The 23,254-nt window shown below is 52.3% G+C and overlaps 5 protein-coding genes across 5 annotated transcripts; 3 read left to right on the top strand and 2 right to left on the bottom strand.

Moving 5' to 3' along the window:
• Positions 1-1,284: 1,284 nt before the first annotated feature.
• On the top strand, positions 1,285-5,433 carry V8C40DRAFT_244842 (rab-GTPase-TBC domain-containing protein). Its single transcript, XM_083215752.1, has 2 exons — positions 1,285-1,990; positions 2,082-5,433. Exons 1-2 carry the CDS (start codon positions 1,565-1,567, stop codon positions 5,031-5,033), a joined length of 3,378 nt encoding a protein of 1,125 aa, XP_083072877.1. The 5' UTR covers positions 1,285-1,564; the 3' UTR covers positions 5,034-5,433.
• Positions 5,434-8,398: 2,965 nt separating this feature from the next.
• On the top strand, positions 8,399-11,255 carry V8C40DRAFT_244835 (Pal1 cell morphology protein-domain-containing protein). Its single transcript, XM_083215751.1, has 3 exons — positions 8,399-9,102; positions 9,225-9,687; positions 9,771-11,255. Exons 1-3 carry the CDS (start codon positions 8,803-8,805, stop codon positions 10,511-10,513), a joined length of 1,506 nt encoding a protein of 501 aa, XP_083072876.1. The 5' UTR covers positions 8,399-8,802; the 3' UTR covers positions 10,514-11,255.
• Positions 11,256-11,388: 133 nt separating this feature from the next.
• On the top strand, positions 11,389-13,382 carry V8C40DRAFT_244834 (uncharacterized protein). The gene is made up of 2 exons (XM_083215750.1): positions 11,389-11,907; positions 12,036-13,382. The coding sequence occupies exons 1-2, from the start codon at positions 11,656-11,658 to the stop codon at positions 13,239-13,241; spliced, it is 1,458 nt and encodes a 485-aa protein (XP_083072875.1). The 5' UTR covers positions 11,389-11,655; the 3' UTR covers positions 13,242-13,382.
• On the bottom strand, positions 13,344-17,096 carry V8C40DRAFT_244832 (alpha-ketoglutarate dehydrogenase KGD1). The gene is made up of 2 exons (XM_083215749.1): positions 14,024-17,096; positions 13,344-13,965 (listed from the first exon to the last, which is right to left on the bottom strand). The coding sequence occupies exons 1-2, from the start codon at positions 16,599-16,601 to the stop codon at positions 13,421-13,423; spliced, it is 3,123 nt and encodes a 1,040-aa protein (XP_083072874.1). The 5' UTR covers positions 16,602-17,096; the 3' UTR covers positions 13,344-13,420.
• A 1,207-nt stretch (positions 17,097-18,303) lies between these two features.
• On the bottom strand, positions 18,304-22,686 carry V8C40DRAFT_220124 (CNH domain-containing protein). Its single transcript, XM_083212209.1, has 3 exons — positions 19,543-22,686; positions 18,603-19,450; positions 18,304-18,545 (listed from the first exon to the last, which is right to left on the bottom strand). The coding sequence occupies exons 1-3, from the start codon at positions 22,307-22,309 to the stop codon at positions 18,423-18,425; spliced, it is 3,738 nt and encodes a 1,245-aa protein (XP_083072873.1). The 5' UTR covers positions 22,310-22,686; the 3' UTR covers positions 18,304-18,422.
• Between the last annotated feature and the right edge of the window lie 568 nt (positions 22,687-23,254).

Raw genomic sequence — 23,254 nt, 5'->3', positions numbered from 1 at the left:
TTTGGTTCAGCAGGTAGATACTTGTAAGAGCATCTCGGAAAGGTGAATGCTCCGTACCTAGCATCGGAACAAATCGATAGAACCTGTCACATTGGTGGGTTACACGTTTAATACGAGTCAATACCTGGACCTAGAACACTGAGGGTTTTTTCTCATCGCGTCAGTCAATACCTTGGCAGCTTCAAGTATAGTGAAGTCAAAGGCATCGCATCCGTAGACAGGTTTGATTTACATCCGTTGGCCCCGGATCAGCTGCCGTCACAATGCATGCAATCCGTCAAATATGTAAGTCATCAATCAAACCGCATTTGATTTGACAGGGACACGAGATTAGTGATGCTACGGTGCCCTCTTTCAGGTGCAGCCGCCCAGAGCCAATGAAAGACGACACGGCAGCCGTTTTATGGAGATGCGGCTTGTCAATCGCCAAGTGCCCACGGCTTGAGCGGCCGTTGGATGTATTTGCAGAGTGTGTGTCGATATCAGACGTAGAAAAGGTTGGGATAAGATGTGATTAATGTTCAACACGGTTCAAGGGACGTAGTATTCGATCTCACCGATGACTCAATAATCCATTCATTGCTTCTCCATCTCTGACAATACTAGTTGTAGAATCTAGACCCTGAACCCGGCGCCGAGGACAGGGGACAATCTGGCTTCAGGTTGTTGCCAGACATCAACTTAAAACAGCTTCTCACACATGTACGAGAATGAACAGGGAGGCAAAAATAGAACAGCATAGCACGGCATTACTCACACAAGTCTATGCTATCAACTACCTACCTAAGTAAGAGCTGAAGAAACTCACACGTAGCCGGGCACTCAACTGAGTTCGAGGCAGCGTTAGATCTCACCCAAAACCCCCCCTGGCCTGGCTTGGCCCCTTCTTTGCTGACGTCTCTCGACGCTGCACAGCGGAATTGAATTTTAGAGTACGAAGCAGCGCTCAGGTGCCGAGATGGGCACGTTCGGCCCCCCTGTTTTTGCGCGGGATCAGCGGACCTGCTAGTGCATTCCAGGCACTCGTAGGTGCTACAGCGTCCACCAGTGCCGCCCGGGGAATGCAGCGCAGTGGTTGGCCGTGGAACTGCAGCCCTGCAGCTAAGGCAGACTCGCTGGTTGGCGAGGGGGCCTTGGGGGGGACCGGGCTGAATACCTCAGCACAGGGTTCCTTGAGCCCCGCCAAACGGCCGCTAGCAGCAGACAGCTGCAGCCTGGACCGCTGCTGTCACTGGACTCCCGACAGAACTGCCCTCACCACCACAACTCCCCCTCGAAGCTCCCATCGCCGGCATCATCCCCAGCTCTCGCGCATCGCCACCATCTTGCTCGCCCTGCCCGCTTTCTTCCGCCGTTCTGCTACGTCTCTGGCCTCTGTTGCAGCATCCTGCCCTGCTCCCCCTCCCTCGCAACGGCCCAATCCCGGCAGCCCGACGCCAGCAAACGGAGCAACCCAGCGGCTCATTCAGCCATCCGACGGCCGGCAGTCTCTCTGCGGTCGCGTGGGCTGGTGCCATCGCCTCTCTCATAACACCGTCATGCGTCCTTGAACGTCCTCGACACCATGTTTTCCAACCTGTCCAACATCGTCCAGAGGGCCCAGCAGCTCATCGATCCCACCCAGGGACTCAACCTCTCCAACTCGGATCGCAATCCCTCCAAAGCTTCCCTCTTCCAGAGCCAGTTCCGCCTCCCATCCTCCCAGACGCCTCTATATGAGATCAATGCCGAGTTGACCATCCCGCCCTCAAACACTACGCGCGGCGATCCGGACCACGACAGGGGTTGGCACTACGCTGGAAAGCTACACCTTTCAGAGGCCTATATTTGCTTCTCGACAACACCCACGAGCTTTACACAATCAGCAAGCACGTCGACATCTTCCGCCTTTACCGGCCAAACCAATGGCAGCGGTCCAAGCGGAAGTGGCTTCACATTCCCCCTTTGCGCCGTCAGGCGAGTGGAGAGACTGAATAGCCAAAACTTTCAGGTATGTGCAGTCGATTGGATGATGGCATCAACTCCCCCCTTTCAAAATCTCCACCAGTAAAGCTCTGCAGCTGACCAACATATGTCTGCAGTTTGCTCTCGCAATCACTACCTGGAATGGCCTATTGGCAGACGTCGCAAAACCAAAAGATAGCAACAACGGCAACAAGGATGTTCGAGAACAGCGAATTACGATCCACCTGGCGGGCACCCGGCAAGCTTGTGAGAGGTTCTGCGATGGTCTAAAACGAGGTCTTAGAGCTGGAGTGGGCAACGTGGGCAAGCTGCGCAAGGTGGTGGCCGAGTGCTACTCTGAGCATCTCTTGCGCACCGACGACAGGGCGAACGTGTCACCTCCTGATGCAGGTTTGGGCATGGCTTTCCGGTACCCTGGAGACCCAAAGAAGCTCCGTGACAGGGCCAAGATGAGGCTCTGGGCCGAGTATCTTCGCGACAACGGCCGAAACATGATGTTGATCCGCCAGCCTACGTTTCACAAGCTCATTCGTGTTGGTCTCCCTAACCGCCTACGAGGCGAGATATGGGAGGTGACCTCTGGCTCTTTATATCTCCGGCTAGAAAACCCAACATTATACAGTGATACACTGGCCAAGTTTAAAGGCCAGGAATCCCTTGCCATTGATGAGATTGAAAAGGATCTCAATCGCAGTTTACCCGAATACCCCGGCTTTCAGAGCGAGGAGGGCATTGGCAGGCTGCGCCGCGTTCTCACGGCCTACAGTTGGGTCAATCCAGACGTGGGCTACTGTCAGGCTATGAATATTGTCGTAGCGGCGCTGCTCATTTACATGTCTGAGCCGCAGGCCTTCTTCCTTCTCTCTGCCCTGTGCGATCGTCTGGTCCCTGGCTATTATTCCACCACCATGTACGGCACTCTTTTGGATCAAAAAGTTTTTGAGTCTCTTGTTGAAAAGACCATGCCCATTCTGTGGGAGCATCTTGTTAAGAGCGACGTTCAGCTGTCCGTCGTATCACTGCCTTGGTTCCTCTCTCTGTATATTAATTCAATGCCCCTGGTGTTTGCTTTCCGTGTGTTGGACGTCTTTTTTGTCGAGGGCCCCAAGGTACTGTTCCAGGTTGGCCTTGCAATCCTTCGCATAAATGGCGAAGAGTTGCTGGATGCCGCCGATGACGGTGCTTTCATATCCGTCCTCAAATCATATTTTGCCAGACTCGACGAATCCGCGCATCCGAAATCAGAAAATCCCAAACTGAGGGCAGTGACGAGATTTCAAGAGCTCATGGTTGTGGCCTTCAAGGAGTTTGCCGGAGTCACTCATAGCAGCATCACAGAGCTTCGACTCAAGAACAAGGATGCCGTTCTGAGCAACATTGAGAGCTTCGCCAAGAGAACGGCCATTCGCAACCTGGGGCCTGACAGCAAGTTGCTGAGCCCCGAAGAGCTGGGCTCCTTGTATGATCGATTTTACAATGTCCTCTACGAGCGACAGCAACGAGATCGAATGATTCAGGAAGAGCTGCAGCGCCAGGCAAAGAGTAGCAGACTACGAGGCTCTGATGCCTTCCCCTCGGCTGCCCCTAACGAAGTCGAAAAGGGCCGCGTCGGACTTGGCCCAAGCACTAGCCTGATGGATTACGATGCCTTCCGCGAATTCTTGGCCGGCATGTCCAAATGGGCCATCTCAGACTCCCAGGCGAACGAAGCCAGGCTCTACAACAACAGGAGGACGCCCGATGCAATGTCACCGTGGGGTAACGGACCGGAGCCTGCGGAACATGAGTTTCTACGACGCATCTTCAACAAGTGGGATGTCGACGGCTCATCAGCCTTGACCCTCCAAAATGTGGTAACTGGCCTGGCCAGAATCAAAGGCAAAAGGGATATCATGGGCACAATCACATATTTCTTCGAGCTGTACGATGACGATAATGATGGCAGGGTAGATCGAGAGGGCATCTTGCGTATATCCGAAGCCCTGCTCTTCTTGTCTCGTCGCGGCCTGGAGGGAACGTTGACCCCTGGAGCTTCAACCGTAGGATTGAACGGCGACGGGATGAGCGCCAGCGACTCACAGAGCAGCCTACCTCCCGAAATATCCAACGCGGAGCGGTTTTTGGGCAGTGTCAGTGCGTTTATTAGGCGATGTTTCGAGTACGCCGACCCTGATCACCCAAAGAACCAAGACAGCACCGGCTTCGACTCGTTCGGGTCAAACGACGAAATGGTTGATCCGAACGCCTTTGCTATTGGGGATGATGATGACAGTGAAGAAGAGGAAGATCTCCTGGCGCTTGATTCACCGACGGCCACTCCTACGAAAGCCAAGAAGCCCGTCGATTTATTGAGTCCGAATGACCAGAGCGACGGCGTCGACAACGAATCTCGTCGACGTGTATCAAAGGCCAAGGCGGAAGCGGCTAACGCGGCGCTCGACCCAGCTCATCCCCTTCACATCACTTTGCCGACATTCCGAATGGTTGTGCTGGCCGACGAGCTTCTTGAACAGTTCTTTGAGTGCTCTTTCCCAGCATCGCTCCACATCATCGAGGGCCTTCAGACTCCCAGTAGCTTCTCGTATGCCCCTTCGCTTACGACATTCTCCAACCTGGGCTTTAACACGCGATCACAATCGCAGACCCAAGCCGGACCCATTGGAGGCGGCCGTGGCCTGCGCGGTGTTTTGGATAATATTGTTACCGACGGAATGCGCGTGGCAAGCGAGGTGCGAAGGCGGATGGAGGAAGCACAAAGGGAGCTTGAAAAGAATGCCCTACCCAGCCAGCGGACGGAGGAGGATGAGGAGGATGATGATGACGTCGGGGTTGCGATTGGTGTAAGGAGAGGAACAGGAGGCGCCAGCACAGATGTTGAACGCCGATCAGTCATGAGCACAGACCGTGATCTTTTGGATGGAGCAGACGCAGAAGCCGGGTCGGCGGTGCCTACGAAAGAACCGGGGCACGATCACAACTTATTAGAGGTCGACACGGCAGCTGGACGGCGCCGAGCAAACAGCGCGTCGACTACAGGGGGGCCGGGAGTCGTAGAATTTGAAGGGTAATCGGATAGCTGGGAAGGGATGGAGATGAATGTCACAAAGTTATGTCAGGTAATTTGATCTCTTTGATGGGAAATGAAAGTACCGGATTCGAGAATGCACATTACGAGCTTTCAACCCCCTCTCTACTTTTTCCTTTACTTTCCTTTTTCTTTCATTTCTCATTCCTTTTTCTTTCAAGCTGTCAGTCGGGATAAGATGGGGAGCACGTGTACATACATTGACAGAAGAGGATAGAGTAGGAGGCATGGAATTGGTTTGATCTGTCATGACTTTACTGGACGACTGTTTTCTCTCTCTTTGCCTTTCCATGCGTGTGTTGAAGAATATGAAGATGCATGGTCTGGCGCGGGATTTTGTCTAGACACGAGATAAATACATAAAAATAATATTTCATTGTATGCCAGCTCTTATACGCATATCCGTGTAGTCTAGCGATACTTGGAGGGGATGTTTTACATATGATTCCTCCAACCAATCATACAGGAAATAGGATAGCTGTCATATATCAATCAAGGGCAAGCTGAATCCACTTGTCGATTTGTGGTTATAGGTTACATCTTTCCATGCTTTCAATTTATTTGTCTCCATGTTAACGATGGAAGGAGTTTGCGATTCTATCCAAGTGATGGCCTCCACGTATGTACTCCGTACCCTCCAGTTAGAAAATACTACATGTAAACAAAGCCGAGGAAGACATGCGGTTGTTGGGGGCCCTAATGCAAGTTAATGCCAGTCGCGAATACTAGCCGGCAGGTCGATATTCGGGATTCCGAGTTCGGTCTGGTCGTAATTGGCAATGGGGCGACTTTGGACACAATACGGAGCAGGGTCTACGGGATTGGATATAGCCTAGCAGTGCTATTTACGTGTAATTTTGGATCCATGGCCCAAAAAATATGCTGAAACTGCTTGCCACATGCTTGAAGGGTCTTGATCCGTGCGGTATGGCATGAGGCCACTCGCCTCCTCATGGCAACGCCCAATTGTTTCAGGGCCTGTCTCTCTTATCAGCCATTCTTTGCAGAGTTTTTTTTTTTCTTTGATGGGCTATTTACGGCATCTCATGCCGACGATTAAGCGTCTGGTATCTCCCCTCTCAGGAGCAAGGATCGTCGTCATTAAACATGGAATCTAGCGGCGGAGGCGAACCCCTCCCCCTGCCTTTGTTTCTACAGTGGCAACGCAAAGCCAAAGAGGCAGCAAAAAGATTCCGGTGGATTGCATTTTTCGTTCATTTCCCTACCTATCAAAGGAATCCAAACAAAGATGGATCACGGGGAGAGGGGCATTGATCTTTCATTTCCCCCCGCTGATGAGGATTGAGATGCGAAGTGAGGCGATGTTTTGACTTGGATGAAAGGCTAATTTGTTTGGAGGGGGGTTGCATGATTGATTGGCTGGGGTAGTTGAGGAGGTACGAGTAGTTGGTTGCTTGTCATAAAGGTCTTTGTTCTCTTGAAATTACTCGAATCTTCAGAGACAGTGCGTGTGTACGAGCACGAAGCATTGAGGGAGGTTATATTGGTTGCTCTATCGTGTGATTAAAAGCGGCTATTGGTTTAGAGTAATGTGGCTAAATCGAAACGGCGCTGCACCTCGGAGCAACTAGAACAATATGGTTGCGGGGGGGAATTGTCTTAGTAGCAATAGTATCAAATAACTTGAAGCTTCTACAATCTCCTAAATAGGCATGAGAAGAGCTTGCTGAAGTTTTGAAGCTCGCACTGGGAGGGCATCGAGCACACCCATGAAGTCACAAGTACGGCATCAAATGCAGTGAACTGGAATCAACTGGGGCCATGCACGCTCTTTGTCCTCAGGCACAAAAGTACGGGGTACATGCAAGTGGCAGCGTGATACGCTCTTGTTTCAGGTCGCCGTCATGTTCCCTCCACTGCGCGTGCCTGTGCCTTGTGCCTGTGCCTGTATGAGAAGCTCGTACCAGGTACATGTACTCCGTATGGGGCGGCCGCTTTTGCGCTTTTGCCGCCCTTGTTTTTGTGGCTCCGGGTTTCGCCTTGAAGCATTCCTGGGCGGCATCTGGCATTTCTTTGGCTGGCCATCTAATCTCATCAAATCTCATCAAATCTCATCAAATCTCATTGTCTAGAGGGTTGCATTTCGCATCTTATCCTTGTATTGGTACCTGTACAGTACGGAGTAGTGTGCTCCTGTAAGGCATTGATCTCATATCCATACTGCCAAGGTCAAAGTCAGGGTCCAAGGTCCAAGGTCCACAAGACCTGGGATCTCCCAAACTTGTGCGAACCGATGCATCGATAGCGGCCAGCTGCCTCATGCGGAAAGACGCTCTAGCACTCTTGAGCTTTAGCCCGCCGTCTGCAAGTCAACATTTTCAACTTTGGCACAGCTCCGGCACTGAGTCCTTGCTGCTTTGGGCCTTGTTCGGGGGTCAATAATCCCAGGGTCCACCACTTCCCAAGCGATAATCTCGAGTAAAAGGGGGGAACATGCCGAACGCTTTGAGCATCGCGGCATTAGATTAGCATCAAATTGAATCTCTGGCTTTTGCTATGGAGGTAGTATTAGTTTAGTGATAGGTAGTACGAGGTCCTGCGTAGCGATGGTAAGGGTAGCTTTGGCACTGTACTCGTACAGAATACGGCGTATTTCCTTGATTTCTTTCACAAACTCCATGTCTATGATGCAGGCATTGCTGCATCCGTGCAAAAGCCCCTCGTCTAGTCGCAGCATCTCTTTGGCCGCTTGCGTCTGGGTGTGTTGATCGCCCATTCATTCGCAGTACAACACAACGGGGCTACGAGACCCCCCTTTTCTGGATCTGGGAGCGACCAGACATCTAAGTTGGCGTGGTATTGGCACAGTGTGGAGTGTCCCTTGGCTGCAGAGCGCGGGACTGTGCAGCTCATCATTTCTCCTACATACTCCAACAACTCCGGGGGGAACCACCTGCTAACCTCGACTAGCAAGCAGCCAGTCCCAGTAAAGTGTACTGTTGCTGCGTTTCGACAGCCCGTCAGTTGCCCGCCAACCAACTACTTCGTACCTACAGATCCATCCATTTCGTTCCCCTCCAGTGATTTGCATTTGCGCACTCTCGCTCGCTCGCTCCCTCACCTCCATCAAATCAAATCCAGCACTCGCGCCTGGCCGAATTACTCGTTACAGGCCATATTACCGCTATTGGGTAGATGCTATTAGCTGCTGCTTTGCTTCGGCTTGGAGTGACGCTAGGCCCAGCCTTGCACCAAGGAATTTAACCTGCCATATTCCCCTGTGTCGCGAGTCCACCGGCTCAAGACCCCTTTGGACACTGTCAATTGATAGCCATCATGGCCGCCAACAGCTCTTACTTCGCCGGTAAGCGCCCTCCAATCCCCAATCCCCAGCCCTGATTGCGTGGTCGTGACGTCGAGAATCCCGTTTGATTGTTTGATTTCCATGGGGGCTTCCATCTTGTTTGGCTCTCGTTCGATCTCGCCCCGGTGCCGCGTTGCCGACCGCGCTGCGATGGCCAAAGTGGCCAAAGTGGCCGGCGGCAAAGACGCGCAAAGGGGCAGATACCGTCTGCATGAAGCCTCTCATCATCCCGTCGAAACAGATCAAGGGGGGCTAAAGCGGACCTGGGCGGCGCATCCAAGGCATCCAAGATCCAAGCTGCCAAGCCAGAGCATCTCGCCATTCGACCCTCTTACCTGTGTCATGTAGACGAGACGGGATGCCGTCTTGTTTCATGTTTGCCCATCACTCGCCTATCTGGCCTGCACTTGTCCGTTGACTCCAGCTGATGACTCCTATAGGGCAGCAACCCACGGGCCAGGCGCCCAGCCTGTCCTTCAATGGCAACAGCATTGATAACAATGCCGACAGCCTGGCCTCCAACAATCCCTTCCGCAACTTTCGCGCTACCTCTCCGAGTCACCTCAACACTTCCTTTCCCACGACGCCTACATCCCCCTTCGACGACCCGATGCCGTCCCAGCGCCCTCTGTCGCGGAATCCGTTCCTGGACCAGCCGCTCGCTCCACGGCCCGCCGATGTGGCTGCCGCCGTCAAAACTCAGTCCCTCACTGCTGAGGATATCTTCGTGCGTTTTCCCCCATAGTCTCTATGGCACGTCCATGGCCCCTAGAAACGAGAGGGGAATGACTTTGGAGACTATCTAGCAGATCAAGCGCTGACCGTTGGCTGTTTGCCTTTTAATTATAGGGATCTCTGACGCTTGACGACTCTCCCGCGTTTTCAGTCAAGCAACCCGTTGATTCGACCCTGCTGCAGAAGCGCCCTGCAGACCGACCCGTACCTCCTCGCCGTGAAAGTGAGAGCACGGCATCCGGACGAGCTGCTGAGAAGCACCGTCCTACTCGTTCCCAGGAAGAACAACTGAGAGCCCGCAAGCCGCCTCCCCCAGGATCAAAGGCGCCAGCGCCAAAGCCGACGACCCGCCCCAGCCTTTTGGACGATTCGCCGCCTCGTAAGCCGTCGCAGCGACGCCCAAGGCGCAACTCTGACTCGTCCGTCATGGACTTTGATTCCAAGACCCTTACAGCTGAAGAAAAGAGGATCATTGAGGCCAGACGCCGCCAGCATAGCAAGAGCAAATCAACACGTCCTAGCCGTAAGATGGATATTATTGATCAGCTGGATGCCACCAGCATCTACGGAACAGGCTGTTCGTACACCCTTTCTCCCCTACATCCCTTGACTCCTTGGCTATTACTCTCGTGGTGTTGTATTCTGACCTTGTCCTCACAGTGTTCCATCATGATGGACCTTTTGATGCTCTGAACCCTCATCGGAACCGTCAGAACAGCAAAAAGCTGTCTCCGATGTCAGCATTCCCCGAGGGCTCCCTCAACAACACACTTGGCGGCTCCGGCCCCCTCAACGCGAATCCCGATCACTCGTCCTTTATGGGCCATGGTGGTGATGAGGCATTCCAGGACTTCGCTGCCAGCGGAAAGGGCAAGAACCCACGAGAGCCCCTCATTTTTGATCCCCAGGCACGCGCAGCCTTGGTGCATGGCGAGGAAAGCCAAGGTTTGGGCACTTCAACTTTCCTCGAGGGAACGCCGGCTGCGCGATCGGCCATCGTTCGCCGACAAGTAGAGCATGCTCAGGAACTGGCCGAAGGCGGCTTGCAGCGCAAGAAGTCTGTAGCTCAGAGAATCAAGCAGAGGGTGCGACCCGACTATAGCAACAGGCCCATGCCTGGCCATGCCCGCTACGACTCAGACGACTTTGGCGAAGAGCGCATCAACGTCCCCAGACCTCCCCCACGCGAGCGCGAACGCGAACGAGAAGGCAGGCTTTCACCGCCTCCTATGCCACGACGAGGCTCAGGAAGTGCCTTGGAACGACGAACGAGCGCAGACGAATTGCCATCCCCATCCAACGAGGCTCCTGCTAAACCATCAGGCCTCCTGGGCCGAATGAAGAGTTTGAAGGGAGGAAGGCGACCAAACAGGAGCGGTGAGGCCGGAGGAATGGCCGCCTAAAGCAAGCTGTGTATTGCAGTTGGTAGGGGCGTGAGTATTAGAGTAGCTGGACGATACGAATGTTGGGTTCCATGGTCCATAAATATGATATCCGCATGATGATGAGAGAGCGACAAAGGAGTGCTCTCTCCAGAGGAGTAACGTTCGGGCAGAAAGGTGCCTGTCCATTTAAGAGTTGAGCCTTGGTTATTTCATCAGGCCCGCATATGAAGACTTGTTCTTTTTTCTTATCTCAGCGGGCTGTGTACTTAATATATGGAATTGTTTTTTTTTTTTCTGGGCGATGTCGATTCTCCTGTTTTTTTTTTTTCTTTCTATTTTCTCCTTGTTGCGATACATGACAGAGTTAGGTGGCATCTGAATCTTTTCCTTGCCACGGACAAAACGAAGAAAAAAATGAAGGAAGTGATCAGGGAAACATACAGCTACGAGTATTTCTCCGTTTATCTCCCTTTCCCTGTTTCTCTCCTCTGGTTGTGGGTTTTGCTTTGTGGCGTTTTGTTTGTTTGTTGGTATTAGAGGCGAAAACAAGAAGGAAGCCTCAGCAATTAGCAGCTTTGGTTGAGTATAACGTCGACCTGGGCTGGATAGAGAGTATCTTGAAGCTGGCAGACGCTCACCATAGGCTGGCTCTTTTTGTGCTCAAGAGACCTGACGCTGGGTGCCAGGGATTTGGGCTTGGTTTTCCTTATTAGAAGACGTAGATTGATTGCTACGAAGAAAAGATTATCTTGACATATCATGATGCGAAGCGATTTTACAATGTGTGATCTTTCCCGTCAGTTGTGGTGGCAGACTCGATTGTTGTTGTGTGTCGGTCTACTTACTATAACAGACTTCTTTCTGCCATGTCCGATCTCACGTACTTTCATCTTCTCCACCATCACGCACCTGTATAGCAAATCATCCCATCTTGGCAATCTACGACAACACAGCTAATTATAACAAGTATGGAAATGGAATTTATCATATTATGAGCCAATTGTTTCAATCTCACCACTATCCTGCGTCTACCTAGACTTGCGGTGCTAATGGCGCCAGCCATCCACACAGAGAGAGCTCCCCACGACTGGTAATCAGAGAAGCTCAAACACACGCAAATTGAAGACTAAGCTGAACACCATTCAATACCATATGGCAAAATGGCAGCACTACATCATCAAACCATCCCTTCACCAGCCCACAACCCGCAGGCTCCGGGCCCTTCCCAGCCAAAGCTCGTCTCAGCTTCAGCCCTTGCGAGCATCGAGAAGCGGCGCCGGGACTTTGTGCGAAGCTTAGGCCCGTGTCCAAGTGGATGCGAGGATCTGGATGCGTATGTACTCCTAGGGGGATTTGAGCGTGGGAGCGTTGTCGGGATAAGCGCCGAGGACGAGGATGGAATGGGTGTGACGGTGAGTTTGCTGTGCCTTTTGTGTGTGAATCTATGGATAGGAAGTCTTGATTCACTCTTATTCATTTCTCACACTCCTTCTCTGCCTCTACTTCTCTACAAGATACTGATTTGTGTGTGCCATGGCAGTTAGGGCTACAAGTGCTGGTGTGCTCTCTCCTAGACAAGGCGGTTCAAAAAGTCCAGATTGTGACGCCCAAGCCTCCCAGCACCATTGTCGTATTACTCAAGAACAGCATCACGGCTGAGCTCAAGGCAAGAGGCATCACGGCTTCTGGTGAGATTGCGGCCCAGGGGAGGGAGTGTCTGGACAGAATCTTGCTTTCACGCGTCTTTGACATGGATGGACTGTGCGAGGTGCTGGCGGACTTGGACAATGCAGTTGCTCCTGGGGCTGAGGAGCATGTGTTGAACAAACCGGAGGTGGATGACGCACAGCCAACAGATGAGAAGGCGAGTAAGACACAGGCTAAGGCTGATGATATTCCTAAAGACTTCGGGGATGAGCCGCAGATCCCGTCTGTCATTGCTGAGATTCAGGACAGTCAAGATGAGGATGAAGCGTTGTCTCCTTCGCAGCCCTTGGAGACGCCGCCTCAGCCCGAGGCACTACATGAAGTACAAGGAAACGAGGCAGCTACTTCTAACGAGCAATTAAAACAAGATTCACCTAGTATTCACAACACTTCTGCTGCTGCGAGCAACAACAATTCAACATCGACACCCGACATCATCCTCATCACCCACTTCTCCTCCCTCCTCACCAGCTTCTTCACACAGCGCGACAACTCAGTCGCCCACGCAACTCTCCGCCTCCTCGCCTCCCGCCTGCGCCGCCTCTCCAGAACGCTCCCCTCCAACCCTCTCATACTGCTCATCAACTCCACCGACTCCGGCGCCGCGTCATCTACCACAACAGCAGCAGCAGCAGCAGCAGCAGCAGCCCATTCTTCAGAGTACGACATCCCGCCGCCAGACCAAACAACCACGCAGAAACCTTCCGTCGACCCAACTCTCCGGTCGATTTTCAATCCGACCTCTGAGTCGTCGGGGCATGGACATGCCGGTGGGTACAAGCTCAATAAGCCGACCTTTGGCCTCGTCTTCACACAGCTGCTCGACATGCACCTCCTTTGCACACGTGCTCCACGCCCCGGCAAGACGTCTTTGCCGCGTTCACTGACGGTCGTCGAGGTGCTACTGGATGACATTGGCCTGTGGGAAGGTGAAAGAGGTCTTAGAAAGAGAAGGGAGCAACGTTGGACCGTCGTGGCCCCTTATAATGGCCGCATTATCGATGCGTCCGACGGTAAGAAGCTGATAGGTAAAGAATGAGTAATGAATTAAACTACTTCCGTTGGGTTTGGATTATATAGCCTTCAACCCCAACCTCAACCATCGTATCTCACTGCAGCAAAGGAATGGTCAAACACGGCGCTTTCAAAACCTTCAATGATATTATAAATTCTAGACCAGTTAAAGATTTATTAATATAAACTATATATCGCGTCTATTTACTCGCCCTTGAGTTTGTCCTGCGTAACACTGAATGCCATCTGCAAGAAATCCTGCTCTTCCTTGGTGTGAACATTCTTCAAACCAGTTGCCACAGAGGCGCTGGGGTTACGACCAGCATACATGACGTGCTTGCGATCGTGGTGTTGGGTTTGGTTCAACAGCGTCTCGATACGCGGCTGTGTGAAGCTCCAGGCTCCCGCGTTGAGAGGCTCCTCCTGTGCCCAGACAATGGTCTTGGCATTGGGGTACATGTCCAAGTTCTCCTTCAGCTGCTGCCAAGGGAAGGGGTTCAGTTGCTCAATGCGGGTGAAGGCCACGTTGTCAATCTTGTTCTCGGCACGGTACTTGTGCAGGCTGGCCCACACTTGACCTGTGCAGAGGATGACTCGGTCAATCTCCTCGGGAGCCTTGATAGCACCAGTCTCGTGCTCCGGGTCAGGAATGATCCATTGGAATCCAGCGTTGGGGCCGGTGAAGTCCTCAATGTTTGATCGCGCCAATGGGTGGCGGAGCAGTGACTTTGAGAAGAAGATGATGAGGGCTGAGAGGAGTGTTAGTCTATGGCGGAGTATAATACTAGATATATGGGCAAGACTTACGTTTTCTGAACTGTCGGTGCATTTGTCGGCGCAAAACATGGAACAAGTTGGCAGGAGTGGTCATGTAGGCAATCTGCATGTTGCAATCCTGGTGCTGTCGGTGAATCTTGTCCTCAGATGGGAAGACACGGGGGTCTTCGTTGCAAAGCTGGAGATAGCGCTCCAGGCGGCCGGAGGAGTGCTCAGGGCCCTGACCATCGTATCCGTGGGGCAGAGACATGACCAAACCAGTTCTCTGCATCCACTTGACTTCACCAGAGGCAATGAACTGGTCGATGATGCACTGGGCATTGTTGGCAAAGTCACCAAACTGGGCCTCCCACATGACAAGAGCATTGGGCGACGACAGCGAGTAACCATACTCGAAACCCAGGGCACCAAACTCGCTAAGAGAAGAGTTGGAGATGACAAACTTTCCTTGGTCTTTGCTAATGTGTTGCAGAGGGGTGTAAGTCTCCTCTCTCTCCTCAGTTTCTTGGTCATGGAAGACAGCGTGGCGCTGTGAGAAAGTACCACGCTCGACATCCTGACCAGAAACTCTCACATGGTAACCCTCAGTAACGAGGGAGCCAAAAGCCAGAGCCTCAGCGGTAGGGAAATCAATGTTCTTGCCCTCGACAACAGACTTTGTTCGGCTGGACAGGATTCGCTTCAGGTTACGGTGGATCTGGAATCCTTCGGGAGCTGATCCGATGATCTCACCAATGTGGTTCAAGGTGTTGCGATCGACACTGGTATCGTTGTGGGGCAGAATTTCCGTAGCGAGTTCCTTGGGCGACTTGAAGCCATTCCAGGCGGATGTAGTCCACTCCTTGGACGTGGGTTGGTAGTCCTTGGATTTGGAGAAGCTCTCTTCGAGCATACCCCACACCCACTGCTTGTGCTCTTCGATATCCTCCTTGGTGAAAGTACCTTCCTGCAGCAGCTTGTTGACGTAGACATCAATCTGAGGAACCTTCTCCTGGATGCGCTTGTACATGAGAGGCTGGGTAAATGAGGGCTGGTCCGTCTCGTTGTGGCCGTGCTTGCGGTAGCAGATCAGGTCAATAACAACATCGTGCTGGAACTCGGCTCGCCAATCAGCGGCCAGCTGGCAGACAAAGTTGACGGCCTCGACATCGTCGGCGTTAACGTGGAAAACCGGGGCGTCGATGGCCTTGGCGATGTCTGTGCAGTAGGCGGTTGATCGGGCAAATCGAGGATCGGTAGTGAATCCGATCTGGTTGTTGACGACGAGGTGAATGGTACCGCCGGTAGAGAAAGCAGGCAGAGAGTGGAATCCAAGACATTCATACACAATACCCTGCGCAGCAAAAGCGGCATCACCGTGCAACAGGACGCTCATGGCAGTCTTGTGATCTTTCTCATCGTTGTTGTAGTGCTGAATGGCACGAGTCTTACCGAGGACAACGGGGTCTTCGGCTTCCAAGTGGGATGGGTTGGCGACGAGCGAGAGCTGCACGCGCTTACCAGAAGGCGTAGGTCGCTCAAAGTTCATGCCCAAATGGTACTTGACATCGCCAGAACCCTCGTCTCCAGCAGTCAGCGTTCCGGCGAACTCGCTGAAGATGGATTCGTTGGGCTTTCGGACGACGTTGCTCAAAACGTTCAGTCTACCACGGTGAGGCATACCGATGACGATGTCCTTCACGCCGTAATCGACACTGCGGTCGATCAAAGCCTTCATACCGGGGACCAGGGTCTCGCAACCCTCAAGGCCGAATCGCTTGTCGTTGGGGTATTTGGTCGAAAGGAAAGACTCAAAGCTGGAGCTCCAAATCAATCGATCGAGGACACGGCGCTTCTCATCGATGGAGTACTTGAAAGGCTGGGGAACCTCGAGGCGTTCGCGCAGCCAGTCACATTTCTCGCGATCGGGGATATGGATGAATTCCACACCATAGGAGCCAGAGTAGATTTTTTCGCATGCAGCAATGATCTCGCGGAGGGTCATTTTATCACGGCCCTCGCGCTTGAATCTGGGCAAGATGCCAGGTCCAAGAGTGTATTCGGTGTCGAGATCCTTCTCGGTGAAGCCATAGTGCTCGAGCGTCAGCTCCTTGGGCTTGATGTTACCAAAGCCTGCAGAGGTGTTGCGGATGCCAAGGGGGTCGATATCAGCCTTGTGGTGTCCACGAGCCTGATATGCGCGCACGAGCAGCTGGACCTTCAAGTGGTTGGTGACGTCGGAGCCGTCTTCAAGGGTCAGGCCGCCAGCAAGACGAGGGACACCCCCTGTCATGCCGGGAACCAGGTTCGGGGGAGGCTGAAAAGCCTGCGAGATGGGCATGTCGCCGCTCTCAATGTTCTTGAAGTAGACCTGCCATGAGACGTGGACGCTCTTGGGGTCCTGCTTCCACTGCATGTACATCTCATCGACATAATTGGCAGTGCTTCCCGACAGGAAGTTGTCGCTGGGGTCGGGGGGCGAGTAGGTGGCATTGGGCGTCGTCGTCGCGGCGTACAGTCGCCTCGTCGTCAAGGGGAGGGGCTTGCGAAGGGCTGTAAGCCTCGTGGCCGTTGCCCTCGTTGCCAGGCGGGTGCCCTGGACACCCCTCAGCAGTGAATTTCTCCACATGGTGAACAGCTCAAGCAAGAACAACAAAGAGGTCTATTGTTATGTGTGAGCATGCATCAGACCCAATCCGTTGAGCAATCGCGAAATGAGCGGCGGAGTAAGTCGTGAAGATGGGAGGCGGCAGAATTTGCTCGAGGGAGAAGTTGAATTGGGGATTTCGGGCTGTCGCAGTCCAAGCAGTCACCTGCGGCGAAAGAAAAACTATGACGGCAGCGGGCTAATAATACCGCTCCTGCCAACTGTTAGCCAAGGTTAACGAGAATAGGGCGGGTGACTTGTGGCTGGTTAGGGGGGCGCATCGGGCTTGCCGGAACAAACAAACGAGCCCCTAGCCAGAGGGTTGCCGAGTACTAACTCGTACATGTATCGAGTACAGCACAGTACAATCAAATGGCTACTATATTCTCCGCTCCACCCAGCAGAGCCTTCTCTTCCAATGAGAATTCCCAGACCGCCATACGTGTTAGGTAATTGAGACGAGCACAAGCAGGCTCTGGTACGGGAGTTGTCTCGTGCAGGGCCATTCATTCAGCTAGTACGGAGTTGGGAGGCCATCAGCGTCACCCGGGCACCTTGATGATGCAGGTGAGGACACTGTGGGAGGGCATGTGGCAAGTTGGAGGTAATACGGGCACAGAAGTTGGTGTGCTTTTCGATGATTTCGATACTTATGATACTTGAGACTACCTATGGCTACTAAGAATACTACTAGGTAGTAGAGTTCTTGAGTTGTATTTTGAACAGTACGTGCAACTCGCTTTGAGAAGCCGAAAGAGGGCTGCTCCAATAAACGGCTATATGCCCCCCCAACCCCTGGACCAAATAACCAGGAGGCGTACCCTAGTCTAACTTGTCTACGTCAGATCCGATCGGCCGAACCAAACCTTGGGGATACGAGTCCCATACCCAGGAACAATGCCGAAATGAATTGCCATGCTCCAAAATATAACTCAAGACTCACCAATAAACAAGAAATGTCACAGACTCAAGTCGCCTAACGAAGGTGTATCGTACCTATGTAGGCAGTACTAACAGGTAGACATAGTCTCTAGAAACAAACACTCAGCAGACCCAAGGATTCTTGCAACTCCATCTGAACTACACTCATCGAAAATAGAGACAGGAGCTGCAGGTCAACGTAGTAAAATCTTGAACAAACATCAATGCCAAATGCTGCGGGCTGCCTCATCTACTATAAAATATAAATATGCACGTGAATCAGTCCACCTCCAATTATAAAACCTCTGCCCCAAAAGTATCCGCCGCTACAGCTCCTCAAGCTTAATAACGCATCCTCCAAAAGTTACAAAAAAATTCCTTGTCCATGACTACATACATATCTTTCCTCCACTTCAATGCCACAGCTTCACCTTCATATCTCAAACGGCCATGAGCGTGTTGACTCACCGGTCGCCTTCCTCCATCGCCCACTTACAAACTTTAAAAAAAAAAGGAATAAAGGAACCCAAACATTCGAAGGAAATTAGAAAGAAAGAAAAACTGCAGAAAAATATGAGACAACCCTCTGTGAGACGCTTAGTGATGATTGAAAGGATGTCTCTTAATTCTCCTGCGCCTATGTAAAGAAGTTACCCCTGTCCCAACCCAGCTAGAGTCGCAGCGCTTTATAAGGTGTATGTAATCGGGGGGAGAGAAGAGAAGTAGGTCGAAAACAATAGTTTGCTCAAACATATTGCCCTCACAGAGTTGAGCCACAATACCTTTGCGCTTCCAAGGGATACAAGAAGATTTCCTGGAAATTAAGAGTTCTAATATGTCGTAGAACAAATGCCACCACTATCGCGACCACTGTCGCGTCCCCTATCGCGGGTGGGCAGGTTGTGATGGCTGCAGACCAAATACATCTGATCGTCTGTTGCTTTGCCAGAAATCGATAGATTCCACCACATCCTCTCCCCGTTCATCTTCATAGGCGAATAAAATCTGATGTAATAGGTTAGTAACACAGTAAATGGGTATGGCTAAGCCACAGAAACGTACCTCGTGAGTGCTGCTATGGAGCATTCTAATGTTCTTATGCGGTACAATGTGTACGGCACCATTCTCAATGTTGCGCAGCTCAATGAAGTTGGGTTCAAACGCAAGAATCCAAGGATAGCTGAGCGCAAAGCTCTGAGGAGAGCCTTCCCAGTCGATTCGCCATTCCGGTCGAGCCCTCCATCCGTTACGGTTAACGAAGAAGGAGAATTCGGAATAGTTAAGTAAGAATTCTCCGTTGAGGCGTTCGATGTGAATAGGCTTCGCTCCTTCCTTGCGGGCCACAAAGTCCAATGAGGTATCCGCTTGATCAAGGAGCGACTGTGTCTCAAGAGTCTCCAGAGAGACAACTTCAAAGCCCCTGGCACAAGCCACGCAAAGTTTTGACTTCAGGAAGTGAACTGATGACGATTCCGTCGGGATATAAAACTCCTTGAAGGGTCTCAGCTCATCAAAGCCACCACCCATGAGTTTTCCGAGACCCTTCTGCTTCTTGCCCTTCGTCATAGCATCGTTAGGCTCAAACACCTTGATCGTGGTAGAAAGGGTTGAGGACTTGACACAGCAAACCAGATGCCGTCCCATGCAGATGCCGGTTTTGAAGAAACTACAGTGGTTCTGAATCTTCTTAGGTCTCTTGGCCAGAGCAGGATCGTCCGACGTCAGAGCAGACAGCGAATATGACTGTAATGTCTTGTTGGAGAGTACGAGAAGAAGCTGATATTCTTCAAGAATATCAATTTGTGTAACGCTAGTTGTTTCAAGAACGCGTCGGGGCACCGCATCCTTGTTCTTGCGGTCTGAGATGTAGACGCCATTGTCGGTACCGTAAAGAAGTTTGCGACCACCGTCTGGATATGCGTTAGACACAGATTACCAAGAGTGAAACAGGGAGGGAGTGGGGAGCGAGAGCCATCGCGTGTACGACGCATTAGAGACTTACCAAATGGCGAGACACAGTTGACCTGGTTTGTTCCAACAAAGAAGTTGCTTGAGATGATGTTGGTAGTGAAGAAATCCGCACGAGCCCGGAGGCGCTGTTGTGCGGCGTCAATGTACTCCAGCCACTTCTTACGTGCTGCCTGGTTCGAGGCATAGACGGTAAGCTCATATCCAGCTTTGCCAAGATGCCTAAAGGTAATTGGCCAGCCATCTCCTTTTTTAGCTTCAGACGCATTGGTTCGTATGACTGGTATGATGCTAGAAGATGTCCGCTTGACGGTGCCATCAGACGGGATGACTTCCTCCATCTCTCGAATGGCAAGCAGTTCTAGCGGAATTGGTCGTCTATAGGCCTTAACTTCCTCCGCCTTGCCAGTCTGCTTTATACGGACAAGTAGGACAGCATGGTCAAATAGGAAGGCTGTTAGCTCGGCAGGATCCGTTGGTGATTTCTTGAACTGGCTCTTGAACACAAGCTCGCGACCATCTTCAGTCAGTTTCAGATCGACTCTTTCGTTGGGTCGGAATCGGAGCTGCTCTTGAAGTCTCCTGAGGTTGAACCGGTTCTCAGCTTTACCAGACTCCGCGTTTACTCTTCCGAGAAGATCTCGGATAATGGTAAGGACCTTTGGAATGTCTTCCTTGTCTGGGTTACCATCTTCCGTGTATTTCAATACATTTTCCAGTAGTAGAGGGTATCTGGCCAAACGCGTAGTCGGTTTGGTAAGGTAACCGTTGAGTTCCAATTTTCGTGACTCCTTTCGCCGCTCAATTTCGTCGACTAGTTTGCTAAAGAAAGGGTTGACTGATCGCTCATTTTCAAATTCGAATTTGGCCTCCAGCTGTTTAGAGCCGTAGTAGATGAAGGGCTCGAATTGTGGCACGAATTCCAGGAAAATATCACCAATGTTTTGCACAATGGGGTCCTTTTGTTGTCGAGTCGTTAAAGAGCTTGCGAATCGGGAGCTAACATTGTGGACGCTTGGATGGTCGATGATGTTACTGAAAATATTCTTGACAACTTTCTCTCGGCGTTGCAAGGGAATGGGCGAGGCCTTTGACCGCAGAGGAATAATCCAGAAATCGCGGAGATACTCAAGGTCCTTGACGAAATCTCGCTCGGTGTAGCATATTTCAGATATAACCTCTTGCCTCTTCTTTTCTCGCTCGCTCACCGCATCAGCGACTTCTTTAGGCACCGAATTGATCCACAGCTTCTGCTCATCAGTTTGGTCGACTTCGTCGTCATTGACATTCGCCGAATCTTCCTTGCGCAGCCCACCAGGGTTAACCTTGAGGTTTAGTCTGGAAACCTGCTCTAGTCTTCTAGGGCAGGCAATGGAATAGCAGAGTTGGTCTCTCGTGCAGGTAGGCGAGTAACACTCTGAGAGCAAAACGAAGACACCATCGACAGGATTTTTTCCTTCGGGCTCGTCCATCAGAGTTTCTCGGAATTGATACATTTCTGATTGTGAGTCACGCAACCGGTGCTCATAAGTGACATCGTGAAAGAACTTCTGCGCATCCAGGGACCGACCAAGCAGTAAAGCTAAATTTCGATCGGTGGTCCTGATGATGTAGGATAGCACATCAACTGCCTCTGAGCCACTGAAGGCGTTCTTATATGTGAGCTCGTTCTTCGTCCTGTCGCCCACGATAATCTTCTGCCGAAAGCACTCAGCCACTCTTGAAAGCAGAGCTGGGTATACAAGCGGGGGCCGGATTTTCGTTGTAGCAGTCGTCGGACGTTCGCTCTCGATTGACTTGCTCCGCGATGGTCTTTGCACAAGCGTGGCCGAGTCAGACTCGGATGGAGCTATCGTTGAAGCCACCGAGGCCATAGAGAAAGTTCTTCCATGATCCGCACCGCTAGTCGAAGAGGCCATGCTTGCTGTCCGCGTCTGAGTACCTGGCATAGGGGGATAGCCAGTATTTTGAACTGGATATCCAGCCCCTGAGGTGAGCTCAGCTGGTGCCCGCCGATTGGGAATAACTCGCCCACTCATAGTTTGTTGGCCATCGCGATCCTGAGGATGATAAACCCCAGTCAAGGACATTGAGCGATCCTCATGACGATCTGGCACCACTCTGCCCTGAGCAGTCGTTCTGGATTGGGCAGCATGCTGCGTATAGGGTGCTTGTCGAAAATGATTCGCGGACGATTGCTGGTAAGAATTCTGCGCGGGGGGGTACATCTGTGGGCGAGGCATGGAAGCCAAAGACTGTGATCGGTATGGGTCACTGTTCAATGCAGGGCCTTGTCCTCCTGGATAAGGTCTCTGAACTGGAGCCCTGGGACCTCCAGATGGCAACGGCGGGCCACGAGAATCAAACCGTGGAGGCGCAGCGCCTGGGGGCCCCGGGTACGGGCGCCTTGCTTGCTGCTGTTGCTGTTGCAAGTATTGTGCCTGGGATGAGAGAGCTTGAGGTCCACCAGAAGCAGAGCGTTGACCCGGATAATGGCCGTTTGCCATATGATTATCGCCGGGTCGAGGCCTTGGTGGTGGCTGCCCACGGTCGTCATAATATCCCTGGCTGGGGCGAGGAGGCGGTTGGCGCATACCAGAGGCAGACGACATTGTATGTGTCCTGCCTTGGTCAAGCATTGGTGGGACAGAGGACGATGTCATGGTCTGGGACCTCCCAGGAGGGGGGGCAGCGCCAAAGATGTTTGAGAACGCGGCATCTCGTTGGTAATTCCCGTTCTGGTCGGGATACCCCCGCTGGCGTTGGGCAGGAGCCCGTGAGTTATATTGATAGTCGGCCATGTTCGCTGCGCTGCAAGAAGAGGGACGAAATCAGTCAGATGGTACGCACTCGGGAGGCCAAGGCGAGGGGAGACAAACGAAGATGGGCGTCAAGCGTCAAACCAGCTGCCGGGCGGTCAGAGTTCCTCCAATCCCAGCCAGCAGCGTTGCCTCGGGTCTCACCGTGAAGCAGTGGAGAGAATGTTGGTAGCCCCAAGCCTAGACTCAAGCGTTGTCCTTGGAAATGAATTCTCGGCCGTGCCAGAAAGGGGAGCAGGTGGTGGAGCGCTCGTCTCCCTTTCCAAGGCGTTTGCAGATACCGGGCCGGGATAAGTAAATATGCAACGCCTCTATCGATGTCGCTATTTCGTAACCTTGAGATGAGGAAGAAAAGACGCTGCGTCGTGTCAAGAAGGTGGCATCAGGGGAGCGGGCGCAAGATTTGCTTGCGTCGAGAGCGATGATGGCGGTCGCGGTTTGAGCCCCGGGTAGCCGTTGAACTGCAATAGAGCAGACGCTTCGCGATGCACAACCAGCAATATGTATAGACAGAGCCTCGCAGCTGGATCGGCAGAGGCTGGTTGACGGCCGACCGACCTACCTTGTGGTCAGTAAGGCGGCTTTGCTGTTGTATCCGATAACCTGCTTGAGGCAGCTGGGGAATGAGAAGAGGTCGCCGTGCAGACGTACTAAGGGATACAGGTGGTATTGAGTGCTCCGTACCTGTTTGGCGGCGTGCTGTTGGCACCGGCGCACCGCCTACAGGGGATTTGACATGCCTGGAAGACAGTTGAGCCAATGCAGCGCGCCACTATGGGGGGGAGCCACTGCGCATTCAAAGCGACCCGCTAGGAACGTTCTAGCGAAGTACTTGTACCTGATATGCAAAGAGGTACTAACCTACAGGCGATGCTTCTGCGCTACGGACAGGGGAATTTCAACTGCTGGAGCCATAAATAGGCATCT

This window comes from Trichoderma camerunense (assembly GCF_050948025.1).
Source record: "Trichoderma camerunense strain CBS 138272 chromosome Unknown V8C40scaffold_9, whole genome shotgun sequence".
Taxonomy (NCBI): Eukaryota; Fungi; Ascomycota; class Sordariomycetes; order Hypocreales; family Hypocreaceae; genus Trichoderma; species Trichoderma camerunense.
The sequence above is the reverse complement of the archived record's forward strand: the minus strand, read 5'-3'. Positions and strand labels throughout refer to the sequence as shown.